This window comes from the organism of the source record quoted next, unplaced genomic scaffold, assembly GCF_019419815.1.
Source record: "Pyrus x bretschneideri cultivar Hongxiangsu unplaced genomic scaffold, Pyrus_bretschneideri_v1 Contig25, whole genome shotgun sequence".
Taxonomy (NCBI): domain Eukaryota; kingdom Viridiplantae; phylum Streptophyta; class Magnoliopsida; order Rosales; family Rosaceae; genus Pyrus; species Pyrus x bretschneideri.
In genome coordinates this window covers 5,771,021-5,784,284 of record NW_025999557.1, presented here as the reverse complement: position 1 = coordinate 5,784,284, position 13,264 = coordinate 5,771,021, and the positions used below count along the sequence as shown (strand labels likewise).

At 40.1% G+C, this 13,264-nt stretch overlaps 1 protein-coding gene across 1 annotated transcript; it reads left to right on the top strand.

Moving 5' to 3' along the window:
- The first annotated feature begins 5,195 nt into the window (after positions 1-5,195).
- Positions 5,196-12,914, top strand: LOC103938331 (ABC transporter C family member 14). Its single transcript, XM_009348332.3, has 12 exons — positions 5,196-5,526; positions 6,728-8,908; positions 9,020-9,340; positions 9,501-9,587; positions 9,672-10,301; positions 10,415-10,579; positions 10,680-10,974; positions 11,164-11,378; positions 11,517-11,822; positions 11,944-12,007; positions 12,110-12,349; positions 12,446-12,914. Exons 2-12 carry the CDS (start codon positions 6,803-6,805, stop codon positions 12,544-12,546), a joined length of 4,530 nt encoding a protein of 1,509 aa, XP_009346607.2. The 5' UTR covers positions 5,196-5,526; positions 6,728-6,802; the 3' UTR covers positions 12,547-12,914.
- The last annotated feature ends 350 nt before the right edge of the window (positions 12,915-13,264 follow it).

The following is a 13,264-nucleotide window of genomic DNA, read 5'->3' as shown; positions in this document are numbered from 1 at the left end:
TGAAGTTTGCTAGCAAGTGGGGTGCGAGCAGGTTTGCAGTTGACCATATGTGCTTCTTTAAGAAGGTCAAGAACATACCTCCTTTGATTCAAGAATAAACCCTTGGAAGAGGTAGCCATCTCAATTCCCAGAAAATATTTCAAGGTTCCCAAGTCTTTAATGGCAAACTGTTGGTGGAGCGACCTTTTAAGAGCCTCGAGTTCATCCATGTTGTCCCCCGTGATGATAAGGTCGTCAACATATATAAGAACTATGAGTTTCCCTTGGACACCACTTCGAACAAAGAGAGAGGAGTCAGCATGACTCCTTTTGAACCCTGCCACTTCAAGAACGGAGCTCAGTTTGGCGTACCAAGCTCGAGGAGACTGTTTAAGTCCATATATAGCTTTATGAAGCTTGCAGACTTTGGTAGTTTCTTGTTCTTGAGGGTGTCCTGGAGGTAGCTTCATGTACACCTCTTCTTGAAGCTCACCGTGAAGAAATGCGTTTTTAACATCCATTTGAAACAAGGGCCAGTCGTGGTTGACTGCTACTGATAACAACACCCTTACTGTGTTCATTTTGGCGACGGGAGCAAAAGTCTCCTTGTAATCAATACCGTAGGTTTGAGTGAACCCCCGTGCAACCAATCGTGCCTTGTGTCTTTCAATGGTACCATTGGAATTGAATTTGGTCTTGTAAATCCATCTACTCCCTACGGCTTTCTTCCCTTTGGGAAGATCTACCACACTCCAGGTTTGATTTTCGTTCAGTGCTGTGAGCTCATTATGCATGGCTTCTCTCCACACGGGCATACATCCTGCTTCTTGAAAGTTTTTAGGCTCAACATTATTTGTCACCTGACTTAGGAAGGATGCATGAGATGCTGACAGTTTGTGATAAGTAAGAGCTTCAGAAATGGGATGCCTTGCACTGTAAGTGATGTACTCTTGTAGCCGTAAAGGAGGATTGCGATCGCGAGTTGGGTTCCTTTTTGGTGCTGCTACAATTGGTTGTGTGGCAACAATTGGTGCTGGGGCACGAGGTATATCTTCACTGACCATCTCATCAACTGGGGAATCACTTATAGGGTGGTATGGGGGGGTGTCTGTCTGGATTTCAGCAAGAGTTGGTAGTGGAAAAATATCCATTAGACTCTCCCCCTGAGAACTATTCGGGGAGTGATTGTTGAAGAAAGGAACGAGTTCATCAAACCGTACATCCCTAGAGACGACCAGCTTCCTAGTGTGTGGGTTATAACATTTGTATCCCTTTTGAGAACTCGAGTACCCCATAAACACACACTTGATAGCTCGAGGTTCGAGTTTATCACGATGATTTGCTTGAACGTGAACATAACAAGTGCATCCAAAAATCCTGAAATGAGTTAAATCAGCAGTTTTTCCCTTCATAACTTCAAAAGGTGATTTGGAATTCAGGACACGAGTGGGAAGTCTGTTAATGATATAGGCTGCAGTGAGGAGTGCTTGGGACCAGAATCTCTTGGGAACTTGCATCTGAAACATAAGAGACCTAGTTTTCTCCAATAAATCCCTATTCTTGCGTTCGGCAACACCATTTTGTTGTGGTGTACCCACACAACTAGTTTGATGCAAGATACCATGACTGCTCAAGTAGTTTGACAGATTATTGGAGGTATACTCGGTGCCATTATCTGACCGTAAGGTATATATTTTTGAGGAGAATTGGTTGGTTATTAGCTTATGAAAGTCTTGAAAAGCTGTAAAAAATTCACTTTTAGACTTTAAGAGATATAACCAGGTAACCCTAGAGTAGTCATCTATGAATGTAACAAAATACTTGTACCCATCAAATGACTCAACACGGGAAGGTCCCCAAATATCTGAGTGTACAACTTCAAAGAGTTTACTGGTTCTAGATTTAGAGGGTACAAAAGGTAGCCTAGTGGCTTTTGACATTTGACAGATCTCACACTCATGTGTGTTGGTACAATAATTTGGAAATAATTTAGACATTACTGGTTCGGAGGGATGAGCGAGGCGTTGGTGCCAAAGTTGATGCTTCTGGACATGGCTTAGGGTGGCAATGGGTTCCTTAATTTGATTGAACTCCTTTGAGATGTAGTACAGACCATTTAACAAAAAACCCTCACCAATCTTCTTCTGAGTGACTCGATCCTGAAACACAACTGTGTGAGGAGAAAAAATAGCAAGACAGTTCAAAGTATGTGTGATGTTTCCTATGGACAGAAGCTGAAATGGAAATGAGGGTACATATAGTGCCGTAGACTCTACATCACTCCCCATCAATTTAATTTTTCCTTTTCCTAGGACTGGTTCCCCTTTCCCATTCGCTACAGACACATGAGTAGGATTAGGTAATTTTTGAAACTCATGTAGACAAGCTTGGTTGTTGGTTATATGGTCAGTGGCACCTGAGTCTACAATCCAAAAATCGTGTGTGAGATTGAGAGCCGTGGAAAGTGCACAAATGATACCTGGGATATTGTCGGATGTAGTGGTGTTTGAATTTGCCAAAAAACCAGCAAATTTTCCAAGCATTTCTGTGGAATTTTCCGTGGTGACATTGTTACCCTCAGCGATATCACTCTTCTTTTGGAGAAAGGCGGCAAACTCATTGATCAGGGAGAAAGGGCTTGAGGTGAAGTTTGACATCTCTTTAGATTGGAAAGCTTTAGGCGCAAACCCTTTCCCATCCCTGATCATTTTTCCTTCCTTGTTAAACTTAGGTTTTAACTCAAGGTGTAAAATCCAGCATTTTTCCCGTACGTGCCCCTTGGTGTTGCAGTATGTGCATTTCCAGTCAGCTTTCTTTCCATTAAAAAACCTTTCACTAGTGAAGTTGTGGTTACTGGTGAAAGCCCTAGCTTCTGGGCTAGACCGGGGCTCAACATGCATTACTTTCCTTCGAGTTTCCTCTATTTGGACTGCATGACACACGTTGACGAACGATGGTAGCTCAGGAGTCATTAGTAAGTGGCTACGCAAGTCTTCATACTCAACTCCCAAGCTTGCCAATAGTTGGAACACTTTATCTTCATCAGCCCTTTTCAAGAGTGCAGCGGATTCAGTGGTGTGTGGACGGTATAGATCAAGTTCATTCCACATAGATTTCATGCTTCCAAGATGCTGAATGAAAGTTTGATTACCTTGCTTAAGTCCAGCGAGGCTTTTCTTCAGTTCAAACACACGGGCAGCATTGTGTTGACTGCCGTACATTTCCTTGATCGATTCCCATAAGATGTGTGAAGAATCTGAGTAGCTGAAGATCTCGGATAACTTGGGCTCCATCGAGTTAAGTATCCAGGACATAACAAGCTGGTCATTTGAGCGCCATGCATCAAAGGTAGCTGAGGAAGAATCTGGAGGCTTGATGGTTCCATTTACGTATCCTAGTTTCGATCTTCCTCCTAGAGCAAGAGATATAGCTCGGGACCATGGCAAGTAGTTGAACTCATTCAACAACACGGAGCACAGTCGTGGGTTGCTCTCCCCGTGTATCATGTTGGCTGGTGTTAGGGTTGAGGAACTTGTAGCCTCAGAACTAAATGAGATATCTTCTGCCATCACAACAAATGATGAACAGAGGAAGAAGAACAAGCTAGAAGGATAAACAACAGAGGCATGACCCTATGGTTCCTGCTCTGATACCATCTTGAAGTTTTGGTTTCAACTTGTTGTTATTTTTCATATTAAACTGCTGCAATGGCAGCATGGTTTTATACACATTTTACATACACGCATGCCATAAACAAATGCAATACAGGGTGTTATGCTTGCTGTCCATGATGCAGCAACTAGAGAAAAATAAGCAGCAAACCATGTGGTGTCTAGCTGTCCTAGCTGTCAAGGAATATACAACATTCCTTTTCACGTGCAATATTCCCTTCCATGTCCATACTGTCATTCCCTTCCATGTCCATACTGTCAATACTAATTAGGTTGCAATTAAATCACCTATTAAGTATTTGTTTGACACAACATACCCATTAAAATATATAAAAGGTATAACACAAACACAACGTACTGGTTTGCCATGCTTACTTGTATCCCCATTGGTGCAAAGTATTATCTTTCTTAACTTTTTCTTCTTTCAATTTCAAACCACACCTAGTTCTCATGAGTATATATGAGTCTAGATAATTTTTTGATTTTTTATTTTTTTTTGATTTTATATCCGTTCAAAATTCCCTCATTTGTCACACAATCCCATTGTGATGGACTCAATGCAAGTGATAATTTCTTATGGGTGACTTAGGCTGACCGACTACATGTGACGACAACTCACGCTCCATAATTTCTTTCTCTAGTAAATAATTATTATATGATACTAAAATATAGTCTTATAACATATTTGTCAATGTATGATACACAAAGTTAGAACTTATAAACAGCAACTATAAGCAATGGCAGAGCTAGAAATTTTTTACTGAATGGGCTAGCTTAAAGATTTAAATCTTTATAAACAACTAAACTTAATATTGTATTTTTAACAGTATCAACTAGCTTAAGAAAATTTTCACAAGATGAGCCAATAATTTTCGCTATCAAACAAATACGTGTTAAAATCCAAACAAATCCAAACTTTACTATTGTACATGTACAAAAAACGATGAGAAAAAGAGATGGTTTGTAAAATGTATATAATTTTATATAATTAAACCAAGAGAATTCAAATTAGTAACTAAATATATAATGAACTACATTCGAAAATCAAGAAAAATTACATATAAAATTTTGTTTTTCATCGAAAGCAATTTGGGCTACCGTGGGCCCTTAACATGGCTTCCCCAGTGACTATAATCAGTCAATGCATTTGTAACATAAATATATATTTTTTTGATACATTCTAAAGTTCGAAATACCATTCACATGTGCATTCAGCTTAATGTAATCGACTATCGACAGCTTACGGGGAGCAGCCGTCCATGATCTTACATCGCGCGTGGGTGAAGGTTTTCTCCTCGTTTGGAAGCAGCCAAAACTAAAAACAATGAATTTGGTTTAAGAGGTTAGAAGCAAACTTGGTATGTTATCTGTCCCATCCCTCCCTATGAAATGAATCTTTGACCCCAAAAAATAGAAAAAACAAAGAAGAAGATAAAACTAAAATATGAATAATAAATAATAAAAATGTATGACTCTCACGATGGCAGGGAAGACTGCAGAACCCATTCCTCCACGTCTTTTCATTGAAACCATTAATTACATAGAAGGCCACAGACCCTTTACTCACAGAAAAACATCTCTCTCCCTCTCCAAGCAGTCTCTCTCGCTCTAAGCAGTATTTCTGTCTCTCTCCCGTTATTATATATATGCAACGCCAATATATTGGTATGAAGGTCTGAGAGGTCGAGAGCTGATAAGGGTCACGTTTCTATGTTTTATGCCTTGGGATTTTCCAGCAGCTTGTGATTCTTTCTTCCAATTGTGCTTCTGAATTAGTTAGCTGAACCCAAGTTCCATTGTCTGAATCTCTCTCTCTAGATTTCTTGCTTTTCTTCCTCTTCAAACGCAACCTTCACAGAGCTTCCAACAAACCCAGGTAAGCTCATGGCTCTCTCTCTCTTGTTTTGTCAATTGGGGTGTTTTGCTTTTGCATGAATCAGCTATAAGAAAAAAGACTTACATAAAACGAGTTTCCTGTGACATTTCGAAGCGCTAATTCAAGGTTATGTGAAATAATCTCTCCACGTACCTTGCATTAGTTCCCAAGTATGTCGCAATGATCGTCAACCTGTTCCATGATAGTATTTTTTTTTTTTTTTTTTTTTTGGCTTTAGCCCTCATTTTTGCATTTCGTTCAAAATATTTTTGGGCAAGCAATTTTCACATTTTCTCTTTCCTCACATTCCTGTATCGTTTTGTTATTTGATTTACTCAATCAAAGCTTAAAATGCATTTGGAGAAATTGTTTTATTCAACATAAATGTCAGAAATACACCGGAAGGAGAAATTGGTGAAGACCTTCTTCCTTTTCTTGCTCCATATAATGAAGTGAACAAAAAAAATATTTTCTGCTCTTAATATTCTTTTCTTTTTTGCCTTGAAATTTATTACTTTTGATTGTGATATTGTTTCAGTAGTTGGTGTTTAAATTTTGTTTAAGAGATTGAATGACTCTGAAGATTCTCCAACAACTCCCTCCTTGCACTGTTACACTGTGATTATTATAATATAAATCTGTTTGTATTTACCTTAATTATTGGCTACTAATTGATCTTCATCTGACTTGCCCTTTTCAAATTTACTGGTTATTTAATTCAAACTGTTTTAATTTTGTCCATTCTGTTTTCTTAGTTTCGTCTTTGACAAGAATGCTTTATTTAGTTTTAATTTAATTTTAAATTATTTCTTTTGTTCATGTGCTATATTTGTGAAAATTCCAAGTAGTCAAACAATGTCGTCACAGTATTCGGGTTCAGTCGGATCCGGCACGAGTCTTGCCCTCATGATTTTCCTCGTACTTTCTTGATGATTTCTAATATTTTATACTTTTTTTTTGTAACCCTACACTAAATAATTTAAAAAAAAGAGATTAATGTGTTTGTTTAGAGGATTAATTTGTTGCTAATTTTAATTTAATTATTTCTAATTGACAGTATCATTTTTCCTTTTTTTAAGGTTCGTGACTTCTACGAAGGGGTGGTTTCAAAACATTTGTTTTCCTTGTTGTTGTTGTTGTTGTTGTTGTTATTGTTGTTGTTTGTTTTTATAATTTTAGAATTCGTTGTGGCTAATTTCAGGGGAAGGGAAGAAGAATGATGTTGATGTGATTTCAGCACAAAAGACGTTAGCCTCTGCTACAAAGCTTTGTAGCTATGTCTTCCGGAACTTGGATCACGTCCTTTTCATGTTCGCCATCCGTGGTTCAGTTCTCGGAGGACACCGCCGTAACACCAATCTTTCAATGGCTGAGATTCATTTTCCTCTCTCCCTGTCCTCAGAGAGCTCTGCTGTCCTCTCTCAACCTCCTCTTCTTGCTCTCGCTCTTAGCATTTTCAATACAAAAGCTTTATTCCCGCTTCATCTCCGTGGATGGCGGCCGCAACTCTGACCTCAACAAGCCCCTCATTAGGAACAACAGAGCTCATCTCAGAACTACTCTTTGGTTTAAGCTTTCTCTGATTGTGAGCACTGTGTTGACATTTTGTTATGCAGTTGTTTGCATTCTAGCATTCACTAGAAGCACCGAGTTGCAATGGAAGCTCGTAGAAGGGTTTTTTTGGTTGGTTCAGGCCATAACTCATGCAGTGATCACAATGCTGGTGGCGCACGAGAGGAGATTTCAAGTGGTTAAGCACCCGCTTTCCCTTCGGATTTATTGGGTTGCAGACTTTGTTGTTATTTCCTTGTTTACAGCATCGGGGATACTTCGTTTGGTCTATGCTCAAGGAATTCAGGAGCCTAGTCTGAGATTGGATGATATAGTTTCAACGGCGTCTTTCCCTTTAGCGATTCTTCTTTTTGTTATCGCCATTAGAGGATCAACTGGGATTGCTGTGAACAGAGAATTTGAGGGAGCTACAAATGGAGATGCGGTATTATACGAACCCCTTTCAAGCAAATCCAACGTGACTGGTTTTGCTTCGGCTTCCATAATTTCTAAGACCTTTTGGATTTGGATGAATCCTCTGCTCAGTAAGGGGTACAAAAGCCCGCTGAAGGTTGACGAAGTCCCATCCCTTTCCCCGGAACATAGAGCTGAAGTGATGTCAATTCTCTTTGAATCAAAGTGGCCAAAACCGCAAGAAAAATCAGACCACCCAGTTCGAACAACATTACTCCGGTGCTTTCGGAAAGAAATTGCTTTCACAGCTTTCCTTGCTGTAATCAGGCTTTGTGTCATGTATGTTGGGCCTCTGCTTATCCAAAGTTTTGTGGATTACACCGCGGGAATAAGAACCTCAGCCTATGAAGGATACTACCTCGTATTGATCCTTCTATGTGCGAAATTCGTTGAAGTTTTAACCACACACCAATTTAACTTCAACTCCCAGAAGCTTGGGATGCTCATCCGTTCCACCCTTATTACTTCTTTGTACAAGAAGGGTTTGAGGTTGTCGTGCTCAGCTCGGCAGGCTCATGGAGTTGGACAGATTGTGAATTACATGGCGGTTGATGCCCAACAGCTCTCAGACATGATGCTGCAGCTGCACGCTATATGGATGATGCCAGTGCAACTTACCATTGCGTTGGTCCTTCTATATAACAGCCTTGGTGCAGCAGTGATCACAGCTATAACCGGAATCATGTGTATTCTCGTGTTTGTTGTGCTGGGAACGAAGCGGAACAACAGGTTCCAGTTTAATGTGATGAAGAATCGGGATTCAAGGATGAAGGCAACGAACGAGATGCTTAATTACATGCGCGTGATCAAGTTCCAAGCATGGGAGGAGCACTTTAACAAAAGGATCCAAGCTTTCCGGGAGTCAGAGTTTAGCTGGCTGACCAAGTTCTTTTACTCAATCTCTGCCAATATCGTGATTATGTGGTGCACCCCAGTAATTACATCAACTCTCACGTTCGGGACTGCACTTTTGTTGGGTGTACGACTTGATGCTGGGACAGTGTTCACAACCACATCCATCTTCAAAATTCTTCAGGAGCCAGTCAGGACATTCCCACAATCTATGATATCAATTTCTCAAGCTATGATATCACTCGGGAGGCTGGATCGTTTTATGAAGAGTAGGGAATTGTTGGAGGATTCGGTGGAGAGGGTAGAAGGCTGTGATAGTAGGATTGCTGTTGAAGTTAAAGATGGCGCGTTCAACTGGGACGATGAAAGCAATGAAGAGGATTTGAAAAATATAAATATAAAAGTTAATAAAGGTGAGCTAACGGCGATTGTAGGGACAGTGGGATCCGGAAAGTCTTCCCTTCTAGCTTCAATTCTTGGTGAGATGCACAAGTTATCCGGAAAGGTATAATCTGATACCATTAAACCATTTTCTAGATGTCTCTTATGATGTAAAATCCCTCCATTGAAGCTTCAATTCAATCACTTGTTAAATTAACAAAATCTTTGAAAACAGGTACGAGTTTGCGGGACAACTGCCTATGTGGCTCAAACGTCATGGATTCAAAACGGAACCATTGAAGAAAACATCCTATTTGGTTTGCCAATGGACAGAGAGAGATACCAGGAAGTAATCAGGGTTTGTTGCTTGGAAAAGGACATGGAAATGATGGAGTTCGGAGATCAAACTGAGATAGGAGAGCGTGGCATCAACCTAAGTGGTGGCCAGAAACAGAGGATTCAACTTGCTCGTGCTGTGTATCAAAATTGTGACATATATCTCCTTGATGACGTCTTCAGTGCTGTTGATGCTCATACTGGGTCAGAAATATTTAAGGTGACATTACTTTATATTTTGTTCTACATTTGGTAGTAAAGAATGATTTGATCTTTGTAATCTAAAGGTGTTGAAAGAAAAACGGAAAAACAACGTTCTTGTTTAGATCTTCGTAATCTAAAATGGCGCTTATGCTTGTAATGTCTATGGCCTTCTGCAGGAATGTGTGAGGGGAGCGCTTAAAAACAAGACGGTTTTACTTGTAACTCATCAAGTTGACTTCTTGCATAATGTTGATCTTATTTTGGTAAGTATTTGGAATTGTTCATGTATTCTCGATGAAATTATACATGCAATTTGCTCATGTATCCCTCCTACTTATACTTATCAGGTCATGAGAGATGGGATGATAGTACAGGCAGGAAAGTATAACGATTTGCTAAATTCTGGCCTGGATTTCAAAGAGCTTGTTGCTGCCCACGATACCTCCATGGAACTTGTAGAAATGAGCACCGCTGATCCCAGCATAAGTTCCCCTGGACCTCAAATATCTCAGCAAATCTCCTCAAAACGCGGGGAGGGAAATGGTGAAAACAACTCTTTGGACCAGCTGAAGTCTGATAAAGCGACTTCTAAGCTCATCAAAGAAGAAGAGAAAGAAACCGGCAAAGTCAGCCTTCACATTTACAAAGTTTATTGCACAGAGGCTTACGGATGGTGGGGTGTGGTGTTAGTATTGTCATTGACTCTGATGTGGCAAGCGTCTCAAATGGCGGGTGATTACTGGCTGTCTTATGAAACTGCAGCAAAGCGTGCGGCGTCATTCAAACCATCTGTGTTTATTATTGTCTATGCACTCATTGCATGTGTCGCATTTGTTGCGGTATTGATAAGAGCACTTGCTGTGATGTTTGTGGGGCTTAAAACAGCTCAAACATTTTTCAAGCAAATTCTTCACAGCATCCTGCATGCTCCCATGTCGTTTTTCGATACTACACCTTCCGGAAGAATTCTGAGTAGGGTACGTTTTTGTCATACTTGATGAGATATCTGTTAAGACTGTCATCTGTTTACTCTAACTTCATGTATATATAGTCCTATTTATTAACTGCGGAGAATTTTTCTGTCCACCAGGCATCAACTGATCAGACGAATATCGATCTACTTCTTCCCTTCATGTTGGGTATTACCATTGCCATGTTCTTTACTGTGCTCGGCATCTTTATCATCGTTTGCCAATATTCGTGGCCCACTGTGTTCTTGCTGATTCCGCTTATTTGGCTTAATGTCTGGTACCGGGTATGTTCGTTCATTTTGTCACGGTGTTAATATTTACCAGTAACCTGTAACTATACTGTTGCACTCAATGCTGAAGATTTTTGTACTTATTTTGTTTTAGGGTTACTATCTTGCATCATCTCGAGAGTTAACTCGACTCGATTCAATCACGAAAGCTCCTGTAATCCATCATTTCTCAGAGAGCATATCTGGGGTCATGACAATTCGCTCTTTCAGAATGCAAAACATGTTCTGCAAGGAAAATGTTAAACGAGTTAATGCCAACTTGCGTATGGATTTCCACAACAATGGTTCCAATGAGTGGTTGGGTTTCCGATTGGAGATACTTGGGAGTTTACTTCTCTGCATTTCCACTATATTCATGATCTTGTTGCCAAGCAGTATTATAAAGCCAGGTATTTAAACCCTCCCGATCCTTCTTGTTTTAGTGCATAATTATTACAACGTCTGATTGAGTCTCGGTTATAAGCAAGATTTGAGGTGCACGTTAGCACTGTGTTTTGATATATCTAACATAACGAGCGACAGTAGACGAGTATCTATTGCAGAGATTTCACTAAACCGGTTTTTCCTTTATGGTGCAGAGAATGTTGGTTTAACTCTCTCCTACGGATTGTCCCTTAATGGTGTGCTGTTCTGGGCAATATATTTTAGCTGCTTCGTTGAAAATAGGATGGTATCGGTTGAGAGGATAAAACAGTTTACAAACATTCCATCAGAAGCAGCGTGGAAGATTGTGGACCGTGTTCCTCCTCCAAATTGGCCTTCCCGCGGCAACGTTGAGCTCAAAGACTTGCAGGTCAGTTTGTCTTCAGTTCAGTTTATAACATCCACTGTCTGAATGCGCGTTTTCCTTAGTTGGTCATCACCATTACTTTGTCTCAAGCTAAAAGGGCTCGGTTTCTTTTGATGATATTTTAAACTTTGTGGTGAGCAGGTCAGATATCGCCCAAATACACCTTTGGTTCTCAAAGGCATTAGTCTAAACATTTTCGGGGGTGAGAAGATTGGCGTTGTTGGTCGAACAGGAAGTGGGAAATCCACTTTAATCCAAGTTTTCTTTAGGCTGGTAGAACCTTCAGGAGGCAGAATTATCATCGATGGGATCGATATAACCATGATAGGGCTTCACGATCTCAGGTCTCGCTTTGGGATCATTCCTCAAGAACCTGTCCTTTTTGAAGGAACTGTGAGAAGCAACATTGATCCAATTGGAATGTATTCAGATGAAGAGATTTGGAAGGTAAACACAATGCTACGTCGAAAGTAATAAGATTGAATTATACAAAGTGTCTGTATGTCATCTCTTGCTAAGTTGAAACTATGCTGTATGCTTATTTGCAATGATCTAAATTTTCTTGTAGAGCCTCGAACGCTGCCAACTTAAAGACGTGGTTGCTGCAAAACCCGAAAAACTCAACTCTTTAGGTATGTGGCTCTCCGCATTGTTTACTCTCTGCGTCTTGAAACTGACACTTGATCACTAGGGTTATGTACTGACCAATTTTCATAAATTTTTTATCTTGATAGTGGCTGATAACGGAGACAATTGGAGCGTGGGACAAAGACAACTCCTCTGCTTGGGGCGAGTTATGTTAAAGCACAGCCGGCTCTTGTTCATGGACGAGGCCACTGCATCAGTGGATTCACAGACCGATGCTGTAATACAAAGGATCATCCGAGAGGATTTCGCTGCCTGTACGATTATCAGCATTGCGCACAGAATACCTACAGTGATGGACTGCAATCGAGTTTTAGTAGTAGATGCAGGTAAGTGCTCCCTCTAACTTAATATCTTGTCACATCCGGCATTCATTTACCACCCGAAAATTGTAGCCGACACTCTTCTGTTTCTGTCTTTAACAGGACTGGCTAAGGAATTTGAGAAACCATCCCGCTTACTTGAAAGACCGTCACTGTTCGGTGCGTTGGTTCAGGAGTACGCCAACCGGTCGTCAGGACTATAACCAGCACTGGAAGTCTACATCTCTCGTTTCCTCATCGTTGCTTCGGGTGGTGATTCCATTTACGCTTGCGAATTGTCCAGTGAATCACTGCTTGCATCTGTCCTCGAAGAATAGCAACAGCCGGAGCATAAAAGGCGTCGGCTCTAATCATTTTCTCCGAGAAAATAAAACAAATGATGAACAACAAGAACAAGCGTAGCCTACCACTGCAGGAAGTAGCTAATTTGGTAGGGTTACCAGGTTCATTTGTGTAGCCTGTTTAGGATGTATTTAGATTAGAAAATCATGCTTAAAGTTTCTTGTTGCACAAGATTTATCAAGATGCTTCTTGAGAAATTTAATTATATTGATCCTGGAAATTTCAGATACTCAAAATTTGTGCATGCAGTCTCATCATTTTCCAGTTTCTACTTAGTTGGGTCCTTTTTGTTGGTAGGATTAGGATGAGTCTTTGTACGACGAAAATGACACGTTTTATAAATGGGGTTTTATAAAAATTGAAAAAATTGATCAAATATCGTGAGTTAACATAAGTTTACGGTTTTGCGAAAACCTTAGCTGATAATTTATCGTATACACGCGAAGGAAGCAAAATGTTGTACGTTATTTTGAAACATTCTCATTGTTTGTTTTATTTTGTAAGTATTTAAAAAAAAAAATTAGGTTGAAAAATACAAAAATCAAGAGATAGAAAATACTAGCATGTCTTGGAAGTGCC

Bases quoted from the DNA above. Each gene is read 5' to 3' on its own strand.
- LOC103938331 (XM_009348332.3), top strand. From the start codon at position 6,803: ATGTCTTCCGGAACTTGGATCACGTCCTTTTCATGTTCGCCATCCGTG. The intron at 10,580-10,679 runs GTATGTTCGTTC...ATTTTGTTTTAG, and splicing joins GGCTTAATGTCTGGTACCGG to GGTTACTATCTTGCATCATC. The intron at 12,008-12,109 runs GTATGTGGCTCT...TTATCTTGATAG, and splicing joins CGAAAAACTCAACTCTTTAG to TGGCTGATAACGGAGACAAT.